This window comes from Acomys minous (genome assembly GCF_964271855.1).
Source record: "Acomys minous genome assembly, chromosome: 4".
Lineage (NCBI taxonomy): Eukaryota > Metazoa > Chordata > Mammalia > Rodentia > Muridae > Acomys > Acomys minous.
Window position 1 is genome coordinate 92,451,813 of NC_140486.1, and position 20,045 is coordinate 92,471,857.

General features: G+C 45.4%; 4 protein-coding genes across 8 annotated transcripts in view; 1 reads left to right on the forward strand and 3 right to left on the reverse strand.

Moving 5' to 3' along the window:
* CCL20 (C-C motif chemokine ligand 20) overlaps positions 1-20,045 on the reverse strand; it is a 144,253-nt gene that overhangs the window by 61,031 nt on the left and 63,177 nt on the right. For 3 of the 5 annotated variants that reach the window (XM_084778962.1, XM_084778963.1, XM_084778960.1), the window contains one exon: positions 6,428-6,478. The exons of the other annotated variants lie outside the window; for them this stretch is intronic. The gene's annotated coding sequence lies outside the window, so the exon portion shown is untranslated. The remainder of the gene's footprint in view (positions 1-6,427; positions 6,479-20,045) is intronic. 5 annotated transcript variants of the gene reach the window in all.
* Positions 937-1,994, reverse strand: LOC311595876 (uncharacterized protein). The gene has a single exon (XM_084778954.1). The coding sequence runs from the start codon at positions 1,932-1,934 to the stop codon at positions 1,560-1,562; it is 375 nt and encodes a 124-aa protein (XP_084635080.1). The 5' UTR covers positions 1,935-1,994; the 3' UTR covers positions 937-1,559.
* Positions 3,613-18,901, forward strand: LOC311596286 (uncharacterized protein). Its single transcript, XM_084779538.1, has 2 exons — positions 3,613-4,062; positions 18,006-18,901. Exons 1-2 carry the CDS (start codon positions 3,689-3,691, stop codon positions 18,361-18,363), a joined length of 732 nt encoding a protein of 243 aa, XP_084635664.1. The 5' UTR covers positions 3,613-3,688; the 3' UTR covers positions 18,364-18,901.
* LOC311595878 (uncharacterized protein) lies at positions 14,038-14,853 on the reverse strand. Its single transcript, XM_084778955.1, has one exon. It carries the CDS (start codon positions 14,781-14,783, stop codon positions 14,412-14,414), a length of 372 nt encoding a protein of 123 aa, XP_084635081.1. The 5' UTR covers positions 14,784-14,853; the 3' UTR covers positions 14,038-14,411.

Here is a 20,045-nt window from a genome sequence, read left to right on the forward strand (position 1 = left end):
GTCTGGAGTGTGTGTGTGTGTGTGTGTGTGTGTGTGTGTGTATTCACATAGGTGCACATAGGCACACAGAAATACACAGATGCATATATATGCATATTTGTAAAGAGGCCAAAGGTCAACCTCTGGGTCATTCCTTTAAAGGTGTCCACTTTCTTTCTTTCTTTCTTTCTTTCTTTCTTTCTTTTTTTAAGTCACAGTTTCTTATTAATCTGGAGCAAACCAAGTAGGCTAGGCTGACCGGCCAACCTACCTCAGAGATCCACCTGTCTCCCAGTTACCAGCACTGGAATTACAGGAGCATTGGATTGGCTTCTGTGGGAGCCAGGGTGGGAGTTCTGCAGACCTAATTCAGTTTTCTAAAAGCTGTTCCCCCCGGGGCCCAAATGCCTGGCTTTAAGGGGGTCATGGGTGCTTGGGCTATTGCTGCTGCCACTGCTCCCACATCAACAACCCTCAGGCATCTACGCCATCAGGCTTAGCCTTACTCTTCTTGCTTAGTCACCCCTGTTGATGTCAATATTCTTCATCTCAGACTCACTTTTTGTTGGCTCTCATGTATGTCTCAAACTCCCCTTATTCCCTTTTCTGCCTTGATTGAAACATCCGCCCCTGAGCAATTCCAGTAGCTCCCATCAACTCCTCAAACCACCTCCCAAAACCACCCATTTCTTGAACTCTAATTATTTTGAACCACAGGCACTTTCAATGCAACAAAGTGTTAATCCCTTTTGTTCAGGCCATGTCCCATAATTGTGGATATTTCACATGCTATTTTTCTGCTTCATATCTGTGGCTATTTGTGTATATCTAGATGATAAATTGCACAGGTGCTTAATTATTTGTGTGTCTTTGATGGACATATCTCATAGAGCATAACAATGAATGGGAGTTTGGTGAAAACAACAAAAATGAATAAAACAGAAGGAGACATTTTGTGTTTTTTTTTTCTAATTTTATTTTAAAAGTATTAATACATTGTCTGAACTTTAGAGAGACTTCAGAAAATATAAATTACCATTGTTAAGCACGAGGAGACCTAAAGCAGAGGTAGGAGTTCAAGGAGGAAAACACAGTGAAAACCATTATACGATTTGTTGATGTCGGTAACCAAGATGTCCTGCATCTTTGTCCTTTGATAGCATTAATTAGAATGCCTTTAAAAAGACAAAATAAAGCTGGATGGGGGGGGCAGCCGCCTTTAATCCCATCTCTCAGGAGACAGAGGCAGACGGATCGGATCACTGTGAGTTCGAGGCCAGCCTGGTCTACAAAGTGAGTCCAGAGTCCAGGACAGCCAAGGCTATCACAGAGAGACCCTGTCTCAAAAAACTAAAAAAACTAAAAATGCTTGAACTTCAGAGTATTCAAATCAGGAAAGAAAGTGCCAGAGTCCAGATGCTGGGAAGACAGATGCAGGGGAGACAACTAGATGGATGTACTCACACTAGGGCAGAGAAAAGCCTTAGCAGGCTAACTTATGCCATCCCCTGCAGACTCCAGGACTTACCAACAGATTGGTACTGGCAGCATCTGCTCAGAGGCCAGGCATCCCATTCTGGCTAGCAGCAGCACTTCTTGCAGCAGCACTTTTGCTGGCAGCAGCACTTCTGTTGGCAACAGCCCTTCCCACAGCCACAGCCACAGGATCCACAGCCACAGGAGCCACAGCCACAGGAGCGACAGCAAGTGCGGCGACAGCAGCAGACAACCACAGGTTTGCAGCAGCCACAGCAACCACAGCAGCCACAGCAGCCACCACAGCCACCACAGCCGCAGCCACCACAGCCACAGCCACCACAGCTGCCGCAACCACCACAGCCACCACAGCCACCACAGCTGCCACAGCCACAGCCGCCACAGCTGCCACAGCTGCCACAGCCACAGCCACCACAGCCGCCACAGCCACCGCAACCTCTACAGCCACAGCAACCCATGTTGTCAGTACAGAGGGCTCAGGTGCAGTGAGGAGAGAGACTCAGGAGAGGAGAGGGAGATGTGATGCCCCCTTCTACAAGGAGTCCCCTTTTATACTGCTCCCCTTTATTTTTAGCCAAGTTTCCATGAAGAACTTTCCAAGACTTTGTTTACTTCCTCCTTGAGTCAGTGTGTCACAATAGCAGTAGTATTTTTAGCACTACTATCTTGGAAATCCTTTGAATATTCATTTGGGAGTAAAAAGGAAAGAAAGAAAGAAAGAAAGAAGGAAAGAAAGAAAAGGCTGTGTTGTGTATCTAACCCAAGAGCAGAGAAATGACTCAGATCATGTAGAGAAAACAAACAAACAGCTGTAGCATTCTCAAATGATTTCTGCATCCAAGACATAGGCCAAAGGGGGCATCTGTGAGTGTCCTGTGCATCCTCCCAGCCTCTGGCTGACAAGACATGTATCAAGGGAATGGATATCAATGCTTTTCTCTCCTGCTTTCCCCACCCGCTTCTTAAAGGGATGCCAATTGGAAGCCCTGGGGCATGGGAACCCTGGAGTAGGTGCAGCCCCTGAACAGCTGTGCCATCCATCTGTGAGTGAGAGCCTGCCATGTGCGTTCAGTAGTCAGTGGAGTGGGGTGCACGGCACATGCGCAGGTCTCTGCTGTGGCTTCCTGGTGGCCTTAAGTGTGAAGACAGTTGAGCAAGAATGTAACCTCATCTACAGCACATGGCCGCCGCAGGTTCTTGGGAACAGAAGTGGAGGCCCGACAAGGCTGAGTCAGCTGGACATTTCCAAACAGCATATCATTTCAACAGAGTTTCAGAATTTTGAAAACAGTCATATAGCAAATAAATAAAAGACAGGTAGCTTAGGGATAGACTGTCACAAAATTGTATTTTTAATGTCAGACATCACATAATTATTTTAATGTAACTTTGAAAGGTTTTCCAGTAAGGAATTCCAGTAAGCCATAAATAGAACATCTGTGATTTAAGGTGAGATTGATAATTTCAGGGCTGCCTGCGATGTCCCTTTTGATGCCTGTTTTTCCATTAATTCTTCTGAGAACATTTTCACAAGTGTGTATGTTCCCAAAGAGAAAGACTATTCCATCTGAGCTGCACTGACTAAGACATAGAGATAGGAACACAGACCTTTTATCTGACCTGAGATTCAGTATCCATAGCTATAAAAGAGTGATCTGCAAGAGAGTATCCTGAAATAGTCTCAGCATTTGTTTCATTTTAAAGGTGTTCATGCCGGGTGTGGTGGCGCAAGCCTTTAATCCCAGCACTTGGGAGGCAGAGGCAGGTGGTTCGTTGTGAGTTCAAGGCCAGCCTGGTTTACAAAGTGAGTCCAGGACAGCCAAGGGTACACAGAGAAACCCTGTCTCAAAAAAGAAAAAAAAAGTGTTCATTGAATGCTTACCATGTGCCAGACCCTGTTGAAAGTACTAGAGTAAAGCAAACGAGCACGCATGGATAGGGAGCTGTCAAATTCATGCTGGGATCTAAATATAGATTGAAGTGGTGAGTAAAAGATGGAGCCAACTATAAGGTTAGAATGTCAACAAGGAAGGATGCCGAGGTCTCATGAGGTCTTTCATGGGAATTTAGATAAACAAGCACTAGCCAAATAGTCAGGCTGTGTCCCAAGAAGTTGGTATATAAGGAGCCCTCTAGCAGGAGGAGCATCACATCTCCCTCTCCTCTCCTGAGTCTCTCTCCTCACTGCACCTGAGTCCTCTCTACTGACATTATGGGTTGCTCTGGCTGTGGAGGTTGCGGTGGCTGTGGTGGCTGCGGTGGCTGTGGTGGCTGCGGTGGCTGTAGCAGCTGCACCACCTGTAGGTGCTACCGGGTCGGCTGCTGTGGCTGCTGTGGTGGCTGCTGTGGCTGTGGTGGCTGTGGCTGTGGTGGCTGTGGCTGTGGTGGCTGTGGTGGCTGTGGTGGCTGTGGCTGTGGTGGCTGTGGTGGCTGCTGTGGCTGCTGTAGCTGCTGCAAACCTGTGGTTGTCTGCTGCTGCCGCCGCACCTGCTGCCGCTCCTGTGGCTGTGGCTCCTGTGGCTGTGGCTGTGGGAAGGGCTGTTGTCAGCAAAAGTGCTGCTGCCAGCAGAAGTGTGGCTGCAAGAAGTGCTGCTGCTAGGCAGAAGGGCATTCAGGAGCTGTATGAGTCCTTTGTTCCACTGGTTCCTGTCACGAAAGGTCTCTTACTCCCCTGTCTCCAGCTGCCACGTCAACTCTCACACCTTCTTCCTTGATCTTTAAGGCAGTCACATGGACAACGCTCACAGTATCCTCTAAGGGAACTTGCTGATTGTTCTCTGGTTGTTACAAGTCTTGGCAAATATTGCTGATTTGGGATGCCCCTGGGGGCATCATGCCTGGCCTCTCTGCCACGGAGATTCGAGTAAGTCCTTCAGGCTGCTCCTACCTGCCACTCCTGATCAGTGCCCTGCTTATGAGATTGTTCTGGCTTCTGTGCAATCTTCTCTCTTCTCTGTCTCCCTGGGGAATTGAAGCCTTTCCAGTTAAAAACTGTCTAGACTGTGATCATATGGTGCGGAAGAGGCCCCCTTCTGCCACAGGTCTAGGGAAGGGGAATAGGGTGAAAGAGGGAGGGAGGGGGAATGGGAAGATATAAGTGAGGGGATAATAATCGGAATGTAATCTGAATAAATTATTTAAAAATTAAAAAAAAAACGTGTCTAGACTCAGGGTAATCAAATGTGAGTACTGAGTAGATACTCTCAGAGCCTAAAGAGTAGATCAGTAGGATCTCAGGCCATGGGACCTCAGACCCATGGGGCTAGATTGTCTGTATTAGATTCTGAATATGTCATTGTCCACCAATGACTGTTTTTTCCTACCTATGAGCTCAATGCATTACCAATGTCTCTATTGCTGTGTTGTGCTTATCTGTAATACCCTCAATGTCTAATAAACTCTACAAAATGTCCTGACATTTTTGACTCACAAACGCTTCTTGTTTGGTGCTTACTTCTGAGGGAACATGGATGGGTAGACAGTGCTGAATGGGAGGAGAGAGCCCACCCTCAACTGCTGGGGTGTATTGAGAATTTGAACTACAATAATGGCAGGTTTGCATTAGGTAACACTGAAATTGTACATGCTTTATCAGTTTGAAATCTATATTTTAGCCTGAAATACCTTCCTTTCCTATATCAACAAACTAACACTATAAATTTGCTTGCACACACACACATAGTAAAATAAAATAAACTTGTCAAACTCTGTCTTTCTAATCTTGGTCACCATACATATTATTTATTTGGCAACATAACTTTGTGAAAATATGAATTTCTTATGCAATTTTAATATAGGACTAGCATCCTTTTCGCAAAGAGGTTTCTTCAAGAAAAGGTAAAGGCATAGATGAGGATAAATTTCCAGGTTCCACCCTGGACATCAGCACTGTTCTTCCCTCTTTCCTGAGTCATCTATGCTGCCATGTTTAGGAATTGACTTGCAATATTGAGAGAGGAAAAATGGGACTGATTCAGATCTCATCAGAGAAGCCTCGTCTTGCAGCAGATGGGAATTAACACAGAGACCCACAGCGGGGCAACGTACCAAGTGAGACGCTTTGGAGAACTCAGTCCTAAGTGGAATGTTTTCATCAAGGAAAGATTATAAAGAGCCACAAGTCCAAAGGTGAGAGATGACTCCAAGGAAACAGTGTCTCCCAGACACAGCAGGACTGACGCACATATATGTGAACCCAGAGACTGGGGCAGCACACACAGGGCCTGCACAGGTTCAAGCCAGATGGGATCCCAGCACAGAGAGGGGGAAATGAATGTGGGTCCCACAGCTAACCAAGAAAGTATCCGAAGCTGACAGCCACAAGCAAAAGAGCCACACTGCAGGGCAGGCCCTGTGCCCAGGGGTAGTCGGTCAACACAAAATTCACCCAATAGTATTTCCAAGACTTTGTCTCATTTTTGCTTTGTTTGTGCATTTTTTGTCTTATTAGTCTTTGCTTGTATATTTTGATTTGTTTTTGTGGGATATTTTTGTGTGTGTTTCTTGGGGCTTCAGTTTTTTTATTTTTGCTTACCTGCTTACACGCTTTTAAAAGACAGGGAGGGGGGGAAAGAACATAAAGTTGGATGGGCGTGAAGGTGGGAGGGATTTGGGAGGATATGCGAAAGGGGAAGATATGACCAAAATATATTGTATGAAAAAGTTTTTCAATTAAAAAAGAAAATAATGGAAAGGATAAAATGAATTTCCCCTCTTGCCTTCATATGTACATATATACACATGCATATGTATATACATATACATATATATAGGGGGGAGATGTGTGTTTGTGTGTATGTCTTTGTATGTGTGTATGTGCTACGTTTGTGTTTCTATGTGTGTTTATATCATGGTTTGTGTGTGTAGGTCAGAGAGCAACTTAAAGAAGTCAGTTCTTTGCCTTAGCATCTCAGGAGTAAATTTAGGCCATCAGGCCTGGTAACACTTTTACCTGCTCAACCATCTGGCTGCTCTCTCCTCTTTCTTTAAAAAGTTTTCCCCCCTGTGAATTTAAAATATCATACATTACTAGAAATGAATTTAAAATATCATACATTATTAGTAATGAGTTTAAAATACAGAAACAAAGGATGAGGGGAAGCAGTGATAACAAGCACTCTCTTCATCCCCTTTTCACCACTGTGACCAAATACCTAAGCAGAAGTAACTTCAGGGAGACAGATTTCTTCCTTACTCATACAGCTTAAGGGTGTGGACCATCATGGAGGTGAACGCATTGAATCAGGTGGCTCAGTATTCAGCTGAGCATTTTCACCTCTTCAAACTTTTGGTGTAATGGGAGGCAGAAGGAGATGAATACAGTGATGTTCTGTGGTTCAGACCCATCCCCAGTGGAGTGACGCTACCTACATTCAGTGTGGATCTTCCCATCTTGGTTAAATCTCCCTGGCTACCCCGTAGACCTTCACAGGTGTTTCCTGAGTGTTTCTAAATTTCATCAAGTTAAGGATCAAAACACCACAGCCACATGTACTGTTTTGTTGTGCATCCTTCCATCATCTTCTTCTGCCTCCTTTTTCTCCAGTATTTCAGTATTTTTATTATGGAGAAGCTCAAGATTATAGGAACACAGCAAGAATATGCTGGGTAGTGGTGGCACATGCCTTTAATCCCATGAGGCAAAGACAGGCAGATGTCTGAGTTTGAGGCCAGCATGGTCTACAAAGTGAGTTCTAGAAGGCCTGTCTTGAAAAACCAAAAGAAAAAAAAAAAGAATATCAAATTACAATATGTATCCATTCACTTCAGTCCATCAGTAATTGGCCTTTTATCATATTTCCTGTTTATTTCTCTTTGTCCTTTTTATAATAAAGTGCATAAATTACACAGTGCATAAATTTTGCATCAAGTATTTCCCAAAAAGATACTCTCTTTAATATCATATGGCAATGATCAGATTCAAGAAACATAAAAGTATCATGCACCTTATGTGCTATATAATCAAGCCAGTTAAATGAATGAAACTGGGGGAAAAAAATCATCCCAAGTGAGGTAACTCAAACTTAGGAAGACAAATATGGTATGTATTCACTTATATGTGATGTTGTTAGCTGTTAAGTCATTGATGGGCGAGCTACAATCCATACAACCACAAAGGTTAGGTAGAGTAAGGAACTATGGTGAGAGATGGATCTCCCTAGGACAGGGAAATAGAAGAGATAGTTATAGGTGGACATGGTAGGGGATGAAATGGAAGGATCAAACAGGGATAGGGAAAGGAAGAGGGTAGGGAAGGAGAGGACATGAGAACGGACAGCTATAAGAGCCACGGGGGTGGAGGGTGGGGGTGAGGGTTGTACGGAAGCCTAAGACAACATAAGCTTCCTACTATACATAAACGTATGAAGATGATCTACCTGAAATCAAACAACAGGGGAGGCAGAGCCCCACCTGGACTTCTGTCACCAAATGAAGCTTCCAGTACTGGGAACGGGCTACATTTGATCTAGTTGCTGATCAAAGGATGCTATGGGAACCTAAACTATTTCCAAGGCTATTGGAGGTTCTCCACAAACTGACCATGAGACCCTAATGATAAAGACAAATCCACACAACTCATTGGACATGGAGAAGCTAAGCTCGTGCCTACCTACAGCCTTAACCTCTATGGACTAATATTAATGGAACTGGAAGGTTTCCTGCATACTGCTGATGAAGAAATGTAAATACCAACCCAGCTATAAATCTTTTGATGTAAAAGAGTGGTTTGTCTACAAGACACACTGGTGTAATAGTGACACAAACCTTGTGGGGGTAACTAACCAAGATCTGGTTTGATTTTAGGCCCACTTTCATGAGATGGAACCCTTTCATGCCTGACACTGCTTGCATGACCAAGAACCTGAGACTAGATAGGCCAGGGACCTAGGGTGAAGCCAAATACTACTGTTCTGCTAAAGGAACAGAACAATAAAATAGCCCCTGATGATATTATGCCGTGCTCATAAATCAATGCCTTGCTCAGCCTTCATCAGAGAAGCTTCTTTCTGCAGCAGATGGCAACAAATACGGAGACCCACACCCAGGCCATATGCAGAATGGAAGATCTAGAGACGCTCAAGGGGATGTCTCCATCAAATCCCTCCCCTCAGGGCTCAGGGAACTCTGCAGAAGAGGAGGTGGGAAGAGTGTAAGAGCCAGAGGAGAGGGAGGACACCAGGAATCAAGGCCTCCTAGACCATGACAGGGCAGGCACATGCGTGAACTCACAGTCTGTCACTGCAACAGTATGCACGGGGCCTGTATGGATCTGCACCAGATGTGTCCTAGAGCTGAAAGGAGAAGTGGACTCATGTTCCATCCTTAACCCAGAAGCTGTCTCCAGTTAATATGAAAATTTAGTTTTCTCCAAGGGAGTCTCTCTGGGAAAACAAACCACTCTTAAGGGTGGGCCCCAAGCCAGAAGTAGATGCCCAACATAAAACAACTCAGTGGCATCTTTGGAGGTTCTTTGTCTCATAATGTTAAGTCAGGGCCTCTTTTTTCTCTAGCTTTTCTCTACAATTCCTTTGCATATATATTATCCAGTATATGTATATATACATGTTGTATATGTATATATATATGTGTGTGTGTGAGCATGCATTTATTATCCAATATATATACATACAGATAATCCAGGATGGATAGATAGATATCCAGTTTTGGGGTTTTATGGTATTCCTCTATGTGTCTGCATGTGTGTGTGTTTCTGTATGTGTGCTTCTGGGTGCATGCACACGCACATGCACATGTGTTTCTCTGTGATTATATACATTTCTTTTGCTTTTTCTTGGCTCTTTTTCTTGTTTGGTTGTTTTGTCTTATTCTGATTTGCTTGTGTTTTATTTATCTTATCATATGTTATCATTATTAACTATTATTCCTTAGATTCCTGTTGTTAAGGTACCCAGAGAAGAGGGGAATTGGAAGGAACTTAGAGGAGCAGGGAAACGGGAAACCATATCAGAATACATTTATAAAAAATATATATTTTCAATTAAAAAAAAAAGAATGGTGAAAGATGGGGAAATGATGTCCCATCTGCAGGCAGAGCAATGTCTTGGCATACTACATCACATGACAGGAATAGGAAGCATGTAGTTGTTGGTGTCATCTGTCTTTCCCCGTGTTCTAATAAAGCCTTTAGGTTTATCCCCTCAGACACGCTCCTCAGGACCATATCTAATCCTAATCAGCTCTCGGAGGCCCCGTTTCTAAACATACAGGTTAACTGAGGATCCAACTGCAACAACAAAATGCTTTTTATTAATGTGAAATAGTCATAGCTTTCTGACCACAGAGACAGTATGAATAAGTGGGGCATGATCAGAACATAGCGCACGGAAGCACGGAAACATCAGAGCAGACGCACCTGTTTGAGGGGCTAATGCCCGTGAACAGAATTTGCGAATACCATAGAAACAGTATGCGAAGCCTTGCGTGCTGTACGCCCAGTGGTGTCATCTCACACAGATACAGCACATCAAACAGTGCATGTGCTTTTGAGTAACATGTCACACCAGGCCAAATCCACTACCACTTCTACTGATGCCCACTGCCTGCCCAGCCTCGGACTAAGCTCCAACTGTCTATCTGTAGGCTGGACCAGAATTTTCTTCTCATGCTATCCCAAGACCACCCAGGCTTGCAATTATAATTGTTGCAGAAGTATCTAGTAGAGTTCCAAGACAGCAGAGAACAGTTTAAAGTCACAGCCACGCAGCCTGGGGGTGCCCCCTGACAAAGGTTCAGACCTCTGTCCCTCGTCCTCCCTCCCTCGAAGGCAGCCTCTCGATACTAATTAGCTCCTCCCCCTCCCACAGGAAGGCCCTCTGGGACCTTTGCTCTCCTGGGACTCCACCCAAAGTGCAATGGAAGGTGGAGGACGTCCACATTCCAGTTCTTGTCTTAGATCTGTCTCCACCCAAGATGACGGTCAGAGCATGTGATCCTTACAGGGTACATGATGGCCTCGCCTTGAGTCTAAGTTCACAGCTGCCCTGCTGTGTTCAATAGACCAGTTTTAGTATCTTACCACACGTGCAGTAGTTCAGCCTCCAGCACGGCATGTGCCCAGCAGGTGCACTGTGTCCCGGGGACCTGGTTGCTGAGACTAACTCCTGTGGGCCAGGCTACTTTGAAGGCTGAGGTGAGATACAACTTGAGCCTGCTCCTGTCTCGGGGGGCTCTCCATGCACATTGTGCACAGGCAGGTGGACATGCAGACAAAACACTCATACACAGTAAAAACAAACAAACAAAAACAAACAAACAAACAAAAACAACTTGCGTGTTTTCCAGAGCCGTGAGTTCCATGCTCTGAAGCGTTGGTGAGCATCCATTTGAAAAGAGCACTCACACTGCCTGTCTCTCAGACAAGGTGTCTGAGTCTAAACAGAGAAAGAAAGTCTATCTATTCACACAGCTTCCTATCAGCACAACAAAAATATATTCCATATTAACATGACCAAATAGAAACTTCGCACCCACCCCTGGGTCACGTAGGGCGAAAGTCTATGAAGAGCCGCAGCACCCACAGTCTAAGTGAAGCCAGCATTCAAGACAGAGCCCTGCACTAACTTGGGCATGAAACCTTTCCTCTCTCACCAGGATTTTTCAGGGGACACAGCACAGGAAGGGAAGCAGCTGACAAGGCAAGGTTTATGCCTTAAACACGGAGCTCTGATGGTCCGTTAGCTCCCCTTCCATTCTCCCTGCACTTTTTCATTCCTTCCCTGCAAACGTCTTTGCAGTGAGTCTCCGGTGAGAGAACGCTGTCACTATAGTGGCACAGGCCAAGAAGGAATGGCTGCTACTTTGACTCCAACACTCTTCAGACCCTACAGGGTCGCCTTCTGCAAACCTCCTAGCCTGCTTGCTCCCCTCCTCCACAGGCCAGGCCCCATCCTGCTCACCCGGGGCTTCCTTAGGATAGATGGCATAGGTCCCATTTCAGCCACTTGCCAGGCTAGTAGTTCTGTGTTCAAAGTGATCCTTTGCGTAGAAAGCAGCAGGCCTCCAGTCTGCCAGCTTTTCACCATCCAAGCAGACATTTACAATGAGCTACAAGCCACTCTCTCCTCCTGGTCTGCGCTCCTAACGCATGCAGTTGATTTCGCTAGAACTTCATTCTTTCAATTCCTTTAGACTGAACAGTTCATTCCCTCATCACTTTGTCTTCTGCTCAGAGGGAACACTCTGCCTGAACCCTCTTTGGCCTCCCCCTTGAGATTGTTTTTCTCTCTCTACAATACCACATTTTACCCTAACTGTATAAAAAGCACAAAAGATAACCAGGCACAGTCTTATTGCTTTATAAGATATTCTAAAGCACTGCTCTCCTTGTTTAACTGGCTACTTTTAAAAAAATAATATAACAGATCAGGACCTTGAAAATACGGCCTGTCAGACGGCCCATCCCTCAGGCATCCCACTCCCAAGACCTCCTCGATCATAAAGCCTACAGTCATCGTTGCTTTGTTCTTTTGATTTAGACATGGCTTTACTTCAGTCACACACGTTTCTTTCTATGGACACACTAAAATTCACCTGTTCTTCTAATGTCCAGATTATGGGATGCCCTTGCTATTTTGGCATTACTATCATGAGCATCCTTGGATGTGCCCCCTGGAACTTACATGTCATCACTTATACACACTTGTAAGTGGAATTCGTGGTTTTGTAGAAGAAGTTGGACCAGGGGAGCCCAGGCAACGGCTGGGTCCCAACCAGGGTTCACTTTTGTGCATTTCACAGTGCATATCCATGTCTGCATACCCGTGTCTCACATGGAATTGGTGCTTGCCAACGGTACACGGAAGCAAATTCAGCTACCTCATAGTGTTCTCCAATTCTTCAGATGCACGTAGACGCGCCAAGGCTGCCGGGAAGTAACAAGCATTAGCACTCTGCCTTTCTCGGAGTCAGCACCCAGCACTGTAGTCCTTCATCTTCTGGGTGCGTCTGAGAAGAGCTGGTGGCAGGCAGAAAGGACCCATTTCTTCTCTGTATGGAGCCTCCTGGTACTCATATTTATTGCGTACTTTTTGAGCCTGGACCCCGCACTGGCCTCTTCTGTGGTTCTCTCTAAAGTAGTAACTCTGATCTATAGATTCTCTGAGCGCAATGCTGTGGAGAAGGGGGGAGGGGCAAGAGAATGCCTGGCCCCGCCCCTCCTCCTGTCCCAGCAGGAAGCAGTGTGAGTGGTTCTGAAGGCCCTGGACAGCCACTGACCTAAAGGATCGCTCATCACCCATCCCACACTTTTTACAGGGAACACTGCGGCACTTAAAATTAAGTTTGTAGAAGGGGGACGCAGTGCATCCAAAGCATGAAATGATCAGTGTCGCACATGTGCTTTCACTTCCGGGGGTCTGCAATGTGATACAAAAGCTGCTTTTTATGACCTCTTAATGTTGATGGCGGTTTGGTTTTTTTGGGGAGGGGTTGGTTGGTTTGTTTGTTTGTTGTTGTTGCTGTTTTTGCAAGGCTAACCTTGAACTCCTGGGCTCCTGTGATCCTCCCTCACAGGTGCCACATGAATTTTTTTAAACCTATAATGGGCTATAATCACACCTGTTTTTAGCAATTTCCATCTCTTACTAGCAGATTTATTTAACTATGACTATCTTGTGGTCATAATCTACCAGAGAGACAGTAAATAAGAACTGGGGACGGGGTGTGGGGCAGGGTAAAGATCTCCACTAAACTGCAGCCTAGTATTTGTGTATATATTTTGCTCATGTGTATTGCATTTATGTGTGTAGGTATTTGTGTACGGGTATGTGAATACCAGAAGTCAGCATCATGTCATTAACAATCACTCCAACCACTATTTTAAAAAATATTTTACATATATGCTCATGTATATGCATATGTGTGTACATATGGGTACACATTTTTGTGTCCACATGAGACATGTATGTGTGTGTGTGTGTGTGTGTGTGTGTGTGTGTGTGTGTGTATGGGGGAGTGCACGAGCCAGAGGGCAACATCATGGTCACTCTCAATCACTTTACATCTTTTTTTTTTTTTTTAAAGACAGGGTTTCTAGATGAAGTCAGAGCTTGCTGACAAGGATCCTCGTCTCTGCCTTCCAGGTTCTGTAAATAATGTACACACAACCATGCCTTGCTTTTAGCATGGGTGCTTGGGGCCAAAGCAAGCACTTTATGCACTGAGCTATCATCCCAAACCCATGTGATCAAAAAGTAGCCTGTTAGTGGAACGAAGCTAAAATGAGCCAGACCCCAGCTGCTGCTGCTGAGCTTCAGATGCCGCAGATCATTTGGCCTCAGACACCGAGATCGGAATCTGCTAGAAAACAGCAATGCAAGGGCAGAGAGACAATGATTCAATGTGACCCCACTGATGGAACCTGGGGTCTTTCCTGACTTACGTAAGAGAGTAGGTAAAGACACCAAATCTTTACAATGCTGTGAAACCCTTTTAGCAAAGACTATCCATTCTACATCTGTCTTGAACCAACAGCAAGAGATTTACTTTTCTGAGTTTAATTGTATTTTTGGTTAGACACGCCGGAATGAGAAAAGAAACAGAGAGATTGACAATTTTATGTCGTTTATTAGGAGAAGACTATCTTAGTTCCACAGAAATGAAGCCCTTAGCTAAGGTACAGTGTGTGGAAGTTACAGGGAGAGGGGAGGCAGGGAAGAGAGGTGGAAAGAAGCATTCAAGTGGAGGAAATCAAAGGATATAACATTGAGAATCAACATACTATTCTGTTGAGTTCATGCTCAGGTTGGTTTTTTATAGGCAAGCTCCTTATTGGTATTTTCACTTGGAGACAGACCCTTAGCAACCAAGGCATATGGATGAACTCTCGTGCCTTGAGTCACAGTGGACAGGCGAAGAGAGAAAGTCTTATGAACCAGTTACCTGCTGCACATTCCCAAGGACCAGGTTGAGTCATCCTAGCAGCAGCATTTCTTGCAGCCACACTTCTGCTGGCAGCAGCACTTCTGCTGGCAACAGCCCTTCCCACAGCCACAACCACAGCCACAGCCACAGGAGCCACAGCCACAGGAGCGGCAGCAGGTACGACGGCAGCAGCAGACCATCACAGGTTTGCAGCAGCCACAACAACCACAGCAGCCACCACAGCCACCACAGCCACAGCAGCTACCACAGCCACCACAGCCACAGCCGCCACAGCCACAGCCGCCACAGCCACCACAGCCACCACAGCCACCACAGCCACCACAGCCACCACAGCCACCACAGCCGCCACAGCCACAGCTTCCACAGCCACAGCCACCACAACTGCCACAGCCACAACAACCCATGTTGTCAGTAGAGAGGACTCAGGTGCAGTGAGGAAAGAGACTCAAGAGAAGAGATGGAGGTGTGATGCCTCCTTCTGCTAGGGGAGCTCCTTATGTACCCCCTCCATAGGGAAACAGCAGCACACATGACTACTTCCTTGTTGTTTGGCTCAGTTGTCACAAGCGACTCTCCAATGTGTTATTTATTGCCCTTTGGAATGCCAGTTAGATTTATTAGATCACTTCTTTTGTTCCTTTTCCTAGGTCATATGCCTCAAGTGACAGAAAACTGGCATCCATGGGCCCACTGAGAAGGCCCAGATAGTACCACGTGCAGTGTTTCAACTAACTGGTGGTTTCACATCTGAAGGACACGTGACAGCCATCAGGAGCACCCCCAGTGTCTTACTTCCCCCATTTTCTTACTCAAAACTGCAAAAAATGAAAAGTCTCAGGCACACATGTCATTGTCAGACAACTCAAATAGCCCTGACAGAGCTTGTCCACTGTTCAGTGGGAGACCGGCCTCCCTCTTCCTACATAATTACGGCATGAGGCACTGTTCTAATATTCAGTGTGTTTAACCATGTGATTGTCTAGAAAGCATAAGGAATCCACAACAGTCCATGGTCTATTTTATTTTTATAAGCTCCTGCTGAACTTTAAATAGGTAGAGGCCTTATGTTAGAATGAAAACTGAATGTTTGAAAATTGTATCAATTAATATCAAAAAAGAAAATATACGTGTCAATCTATTGGTCCTCAATGGTAGACACATAAAGAGAATAGACAGGCACGGGGGTGGGGGTGGGGGGTCAGAGTGAAAATTTACCATATTTAACGAAATATCACCTCAATGGACTATTTGGTCCTATACTGAGTACTATTTATAAAAATCAAATAACCATCCATTTCAGCTTTTACTAAAAAAAAAAAGAAAAAAAAAGTGATGCAGGCATGTCAGAAGTAACATGGAAGAGCTAAATTGCCACCGATCTGAATATAAGCTAACATTACCTGTCAAAAAGAAAGTCCTGTGGAGGAATTAGTAAGAAACATGGAGACGGCCAGCAGGCGCGGCCCTGCTCCTGTGAAGAGGAACCGAGGAGGAGCATGGAAAGAATGGGAACAGGCAGACACGTTTCGTTCCTTAGTGTTTGAGACGTGTTCCAGATCACCAACGTGGGCAGCAGCAGCCAGCTGCAGTCGGTCTCATAGAGGCAGCTTCACCACCCAGCTTTGAAAGACAAGCCAGACAAGGAACACAGGGCTCCACTTCAGGAGCTGGCAGCGGGAACGAGGGAGGGACCCCCACACACTGCGGCTGCCTACTTGAGGAATACTTTCCTTTTAAGCGAGTTTCTGCCAACTATACTGCTTTAAAGCAACAGATAGAAAAATGCTGTGGGGAGATTAAACATGACAGCAAGGTGTTTTGTTTTGTTTTTTTACCTTGGTACTACTGACTATGAGCTACAAAAATTGCTTTTTATGAAGGACTGTCTTGTCTGTTGTAAGACGCTGAGTAATATCTCTGACCCCAACCAGGAGTGAATACAACCTCTCCCCCGGGTGTGACACTTGACAGTGTCTCTGCCACATGAGTCCCAAAGGCAAAATAGTCCCCTGTGATTTTGATCCACTATTTTGTCAATGTGTAAGGAGACTACCGAATAGCACAGCAGCAATACAAGGGGCAAAGTGACATTTATAATTAGCCATCAGAAGCATGCATCTGAATTTGATATTTAAAAAAGTCTTCTTTCTCTTAAATTTTTGATGAGGCTTCCTGGAGTCCCTGATGCTGGGTACTAAGTTGCTTGGTGTCGAATGGAAGGAGGAGCGGGGGCTGTTCCCTCTCTTACTTGCATTTGGTGCCATTTTCCCCTCCTCACAGACAGAATGTGTCCTATAGCAATTGATCTCTGCTATCGTCTGAATTCTTCTCCTCCTCCTCCTTCTCTTCTTCTTCTTCTTTCTTTTCTTCCTCCTCTTCCTCTCCTCTACTTCTTCCTCCTCCTTCTCCATCCCCTCCTCCTCCTCCTCCTTTCTGCTTGTATTCTATGGGATCTTGAGTTGCAAGGAACTCTAGTTTATTTGGAACATGAAGCCAGCTGGTGCTGGAGGGAGCTGGACTCTGTTGGCCAACCACCCTCAAAATACATGAGAAGAAAGGGGGATATCTTTGAGCCAGTCTGGGAAGTTCACTTTGAAATACATCATGACAAGTTCTCCAAGCCCACAGTGGCCTTGCCTGATGGCTTTCCTGTGAATCAGTGGAAACGGGGAGACGGCTGACATCCTAACAGAAGCTGGGGTGTGTGAGGGTTAAGAGCAGTCATCATCAAACCCCTACCCAGATCTAGCCAAGGGACAGAACATTCTCCACAGTTAAGTGGAGACTGGGGACTGACTTTCACAGGATCTCTGGTGCCCCATATTTGACCATGTCCCCTTGATGGGGAGGCCCAATGGCACTCAGAGGAAGGATAGCAGACTACCAAGAAGAGACTTGATACCCTAGCATCATATTCAGGGGGAGGAGGTCCCCCTCAGTCACAGTCATAGGGAAAGGGATTGGGGTGAAAGTGGGAGGGAGGGAGGAATAGGAGGATGCATGGGATGGGATAGCAAATGAGATGTAATATGAATTATTTTATTTTTCAATTAAAAAAGTAAATAAATAAATAAAATTTTAAAAATACAGGTTCCCTATAAAATAGGACATAAAATATATAGATAACTCCAATAAATAGTATAAGTTAAACAGTCAAAAAAAAAAAAAGAGCTTTGCCTCTTTGTATGGGGACAGCAGCATCTCTCCATTAACCATAGAGGAGGTGAGGACAGGGTCCTCTGAAGCCCAGGGAGAGATAGGTACAGCAGGAGCTGAGGAATGCTGGCTACATGGCAACTATGTATGTTTTTGCCATACAAGATCACAGGAAGGTCACTGTGAGCTTGAAAAACTGATGTTAAAGTGTGAACAAATATTTCAGAAATGTGTTTTTACTGGAAGCAACACAGGAGGAAGCAAATACTAAAGTAAGCAAGCCTGTGGGGGTGAGGCACATTCCATAAGGAAATGCACTCAGGGTCTTGTGAATCCTCCCAGGGAAGTTGGTAGAAACAAGGAAGTGTTTACCTGCCTCCGTGGATCCAAAGTTGTATTTAAGGGCCCCTTGAAGCGAAGGCCATCACATCTCCCTGTCCTCTCACAAGTCTCTTTCCTCACTGCACCTAACTCCTATCTACTGACAACATGGGTTGCTGTGGTTGTGGCAGCTGTGGGGGCTGTGGCAGCTGTGGAGGCTGTGGTGGCTGTGGCTGTGGTGGCTGTGGCTGTGGTGGTTGTGGCTGTGGTGGCTGTGGCTGTGGTGGCTGTGGCTGTGGTGGCTGTGGCTGTGGTGGCTGCTGTGGCTGCTGTGGCTGCTGTTCCTGCTGCAAGCCTGTGATGGTCTGCTGCTGCCGCCGTACCTGCTGCCACTCCTGTGGCTGTGGCTGTGGCTGTGGCTCCTGTGGCTGTGGCTGTGGGAAGGGCTGTTGCCAGCAGAAGTGTTGTTGCCAGCAGAAGTGTGGCTGCAAGAAGTGCTGCTGCTAGCATGGCTTTAGCTCTGCTTCTAAGCAAAGAAATGCTTCGGGCCTTGCTCACTGCATCTGGCAAGACTTTTGGCCACCCATCTTGTTTCCTTCCCTCCATAGTATCTACTCGCCTTGTTGCCTTCCCTCCTTCTCATGTACCCACTGGAGATGCTTTTTCAGCCTTCCGTACTCTGAAGTTTCAGCCTTGGTTTTTTGTTTTTTGTTTTTTTTACCTTTTTAATGATATTAATGCGCCTACAATTTCTTCTCCCTATTTTCCAGGACTTAGTACTTAGTATGTATATATTTGCTGTAATCTTTCTAATCTTGACTAACATATATTCTTAACATTATAGGTAAAAGCAAAGTTGTTTGTGTCAAAAATATATTTATACTATGAGCTTAACAATGAACATTCCTAATATGTCACTCTGTTGAAGAAAATAGTTATGGCTAACTTTTTACTCTCTCATAATCTGTATTCACTAACCTCTGTCCTACTACAACTTGTTAATAAGAAAAACAACTCATTGTCAATAAATAAAAGTCTAATCTATTCTAATGTGTCTTTCTGGTTTGTAAAGTGGGGTCCTTTCATGGGGGAGGCCAATGGAACAAGAGAAGGTGACATTCAGACTCTAGTGAGATTTAGTTGGTGGCTGTCTAGTCCTTATCGTATCTTGGAATACATTTCACAATTAAGATAGAAAACAAGAAAGCATTTCCAGCTTTCAGAATCAGTGTCATGGAGGGAGATGTCAGCCCTTTCCTGTGGGGACTCCATGACCTACTTGCAACTGAACAACAGCTTAAGTACTGAATAAGTCACAGCCTTACCTCACCAACACCAGCAAACAGGTGGTGAGTGCTAGACTGGGCCACATTTTCCACCAAGCACTAGACAGCCAAAGACAAGCAAACCCTGGTCCTCACAGAGTCAGCATCCAAGAGGGAGAGGAGGAAATTAGAATCAAGTATAGCAGCTTCCCAGTGTCTGGCATTCTTTGATTGATGGCCCTTCCTCCACTCCTATCCAGACTATGTAAATAGAGTTTGAGTACTTTCTGGAGTCATATTGAGGACCACTGACGCCATGAGATTCTCAATCTGCCTGCTTGGGTGAGTTGACCACGCTTCCCACAATTCAAGAACTCAGAAACCACCCCTTTGCAGCCCCCTGCCCTTGTGTGGCTACCTTCTTTCCAGAATAGTCTCCTCTCCCCTGCAGCTAACAGTTGCCATTCCCACACGCCCTAGTTTAACCTTTACCACTGCCTGGCCTCGGTGATGAGAAAGCCCTTGTCAGGTGACTTCTAAGATAAAGTTCCTCTCCCTCAGAACTGCAGCCCTTCTTTCTCTTCTTCTTAGACACAGAAATTTCATGTGACCTCCCAGTGACTTTTACCAAGCTGACTGTTAGACAGAACTGGCCACTTGTTTCCCCAAACCCTCCGTCCCACCCTTCCTGCATCCTCCCTAATGAGCTGTTGTGCCTCCACGGCTGTTCTTTTTGCCTGCTGCCTGCCGTCCGATCTGGCCTCTCCTTCCAACACTGGAACACCAAGTCTCAGATGCTACCTACTTCCTTCCTCCCCGCTCCTTCATCATCTCCCCTTTCTCCTAATTTTTGTTTCCAAGGAACTGAACACTTTCTAAGCAACTGTAAAAACCCACATACTTACCACGCTTATGGTTTGCTGC

Coding starts and splice junctions, on each gene's coding strand:
- LOC311595876 (XM_084778954.1), bottom strand. CDS start 1,934: ATGGGTTGCTGTGGCTGTAGAGGTTGCGGTGGCTGTGGCGGCTGTGGT.
- LOC311596286 (XM_084779538.1), top strand. CDS start 3,689: ATGGGTTGCTCTGGCTGTGGAGGTTGCGGTGGCTGTGGTGGCTGCGGT. Junction 4,063..18,005: donor CAGAAGTGTGGCTGCAAGAA/GTGCTGCTGCTA, acceptor TCACTGCACCTA/ACTCCTATCTACTGACAACA.
- LOC311595878 (XM_084778955.1), bottom strand. CDS start 14,783: ATGGGTTGTTGTGGCTGTGGCAGTTGTGGTGGCTGTGGCTGTGGAAGC.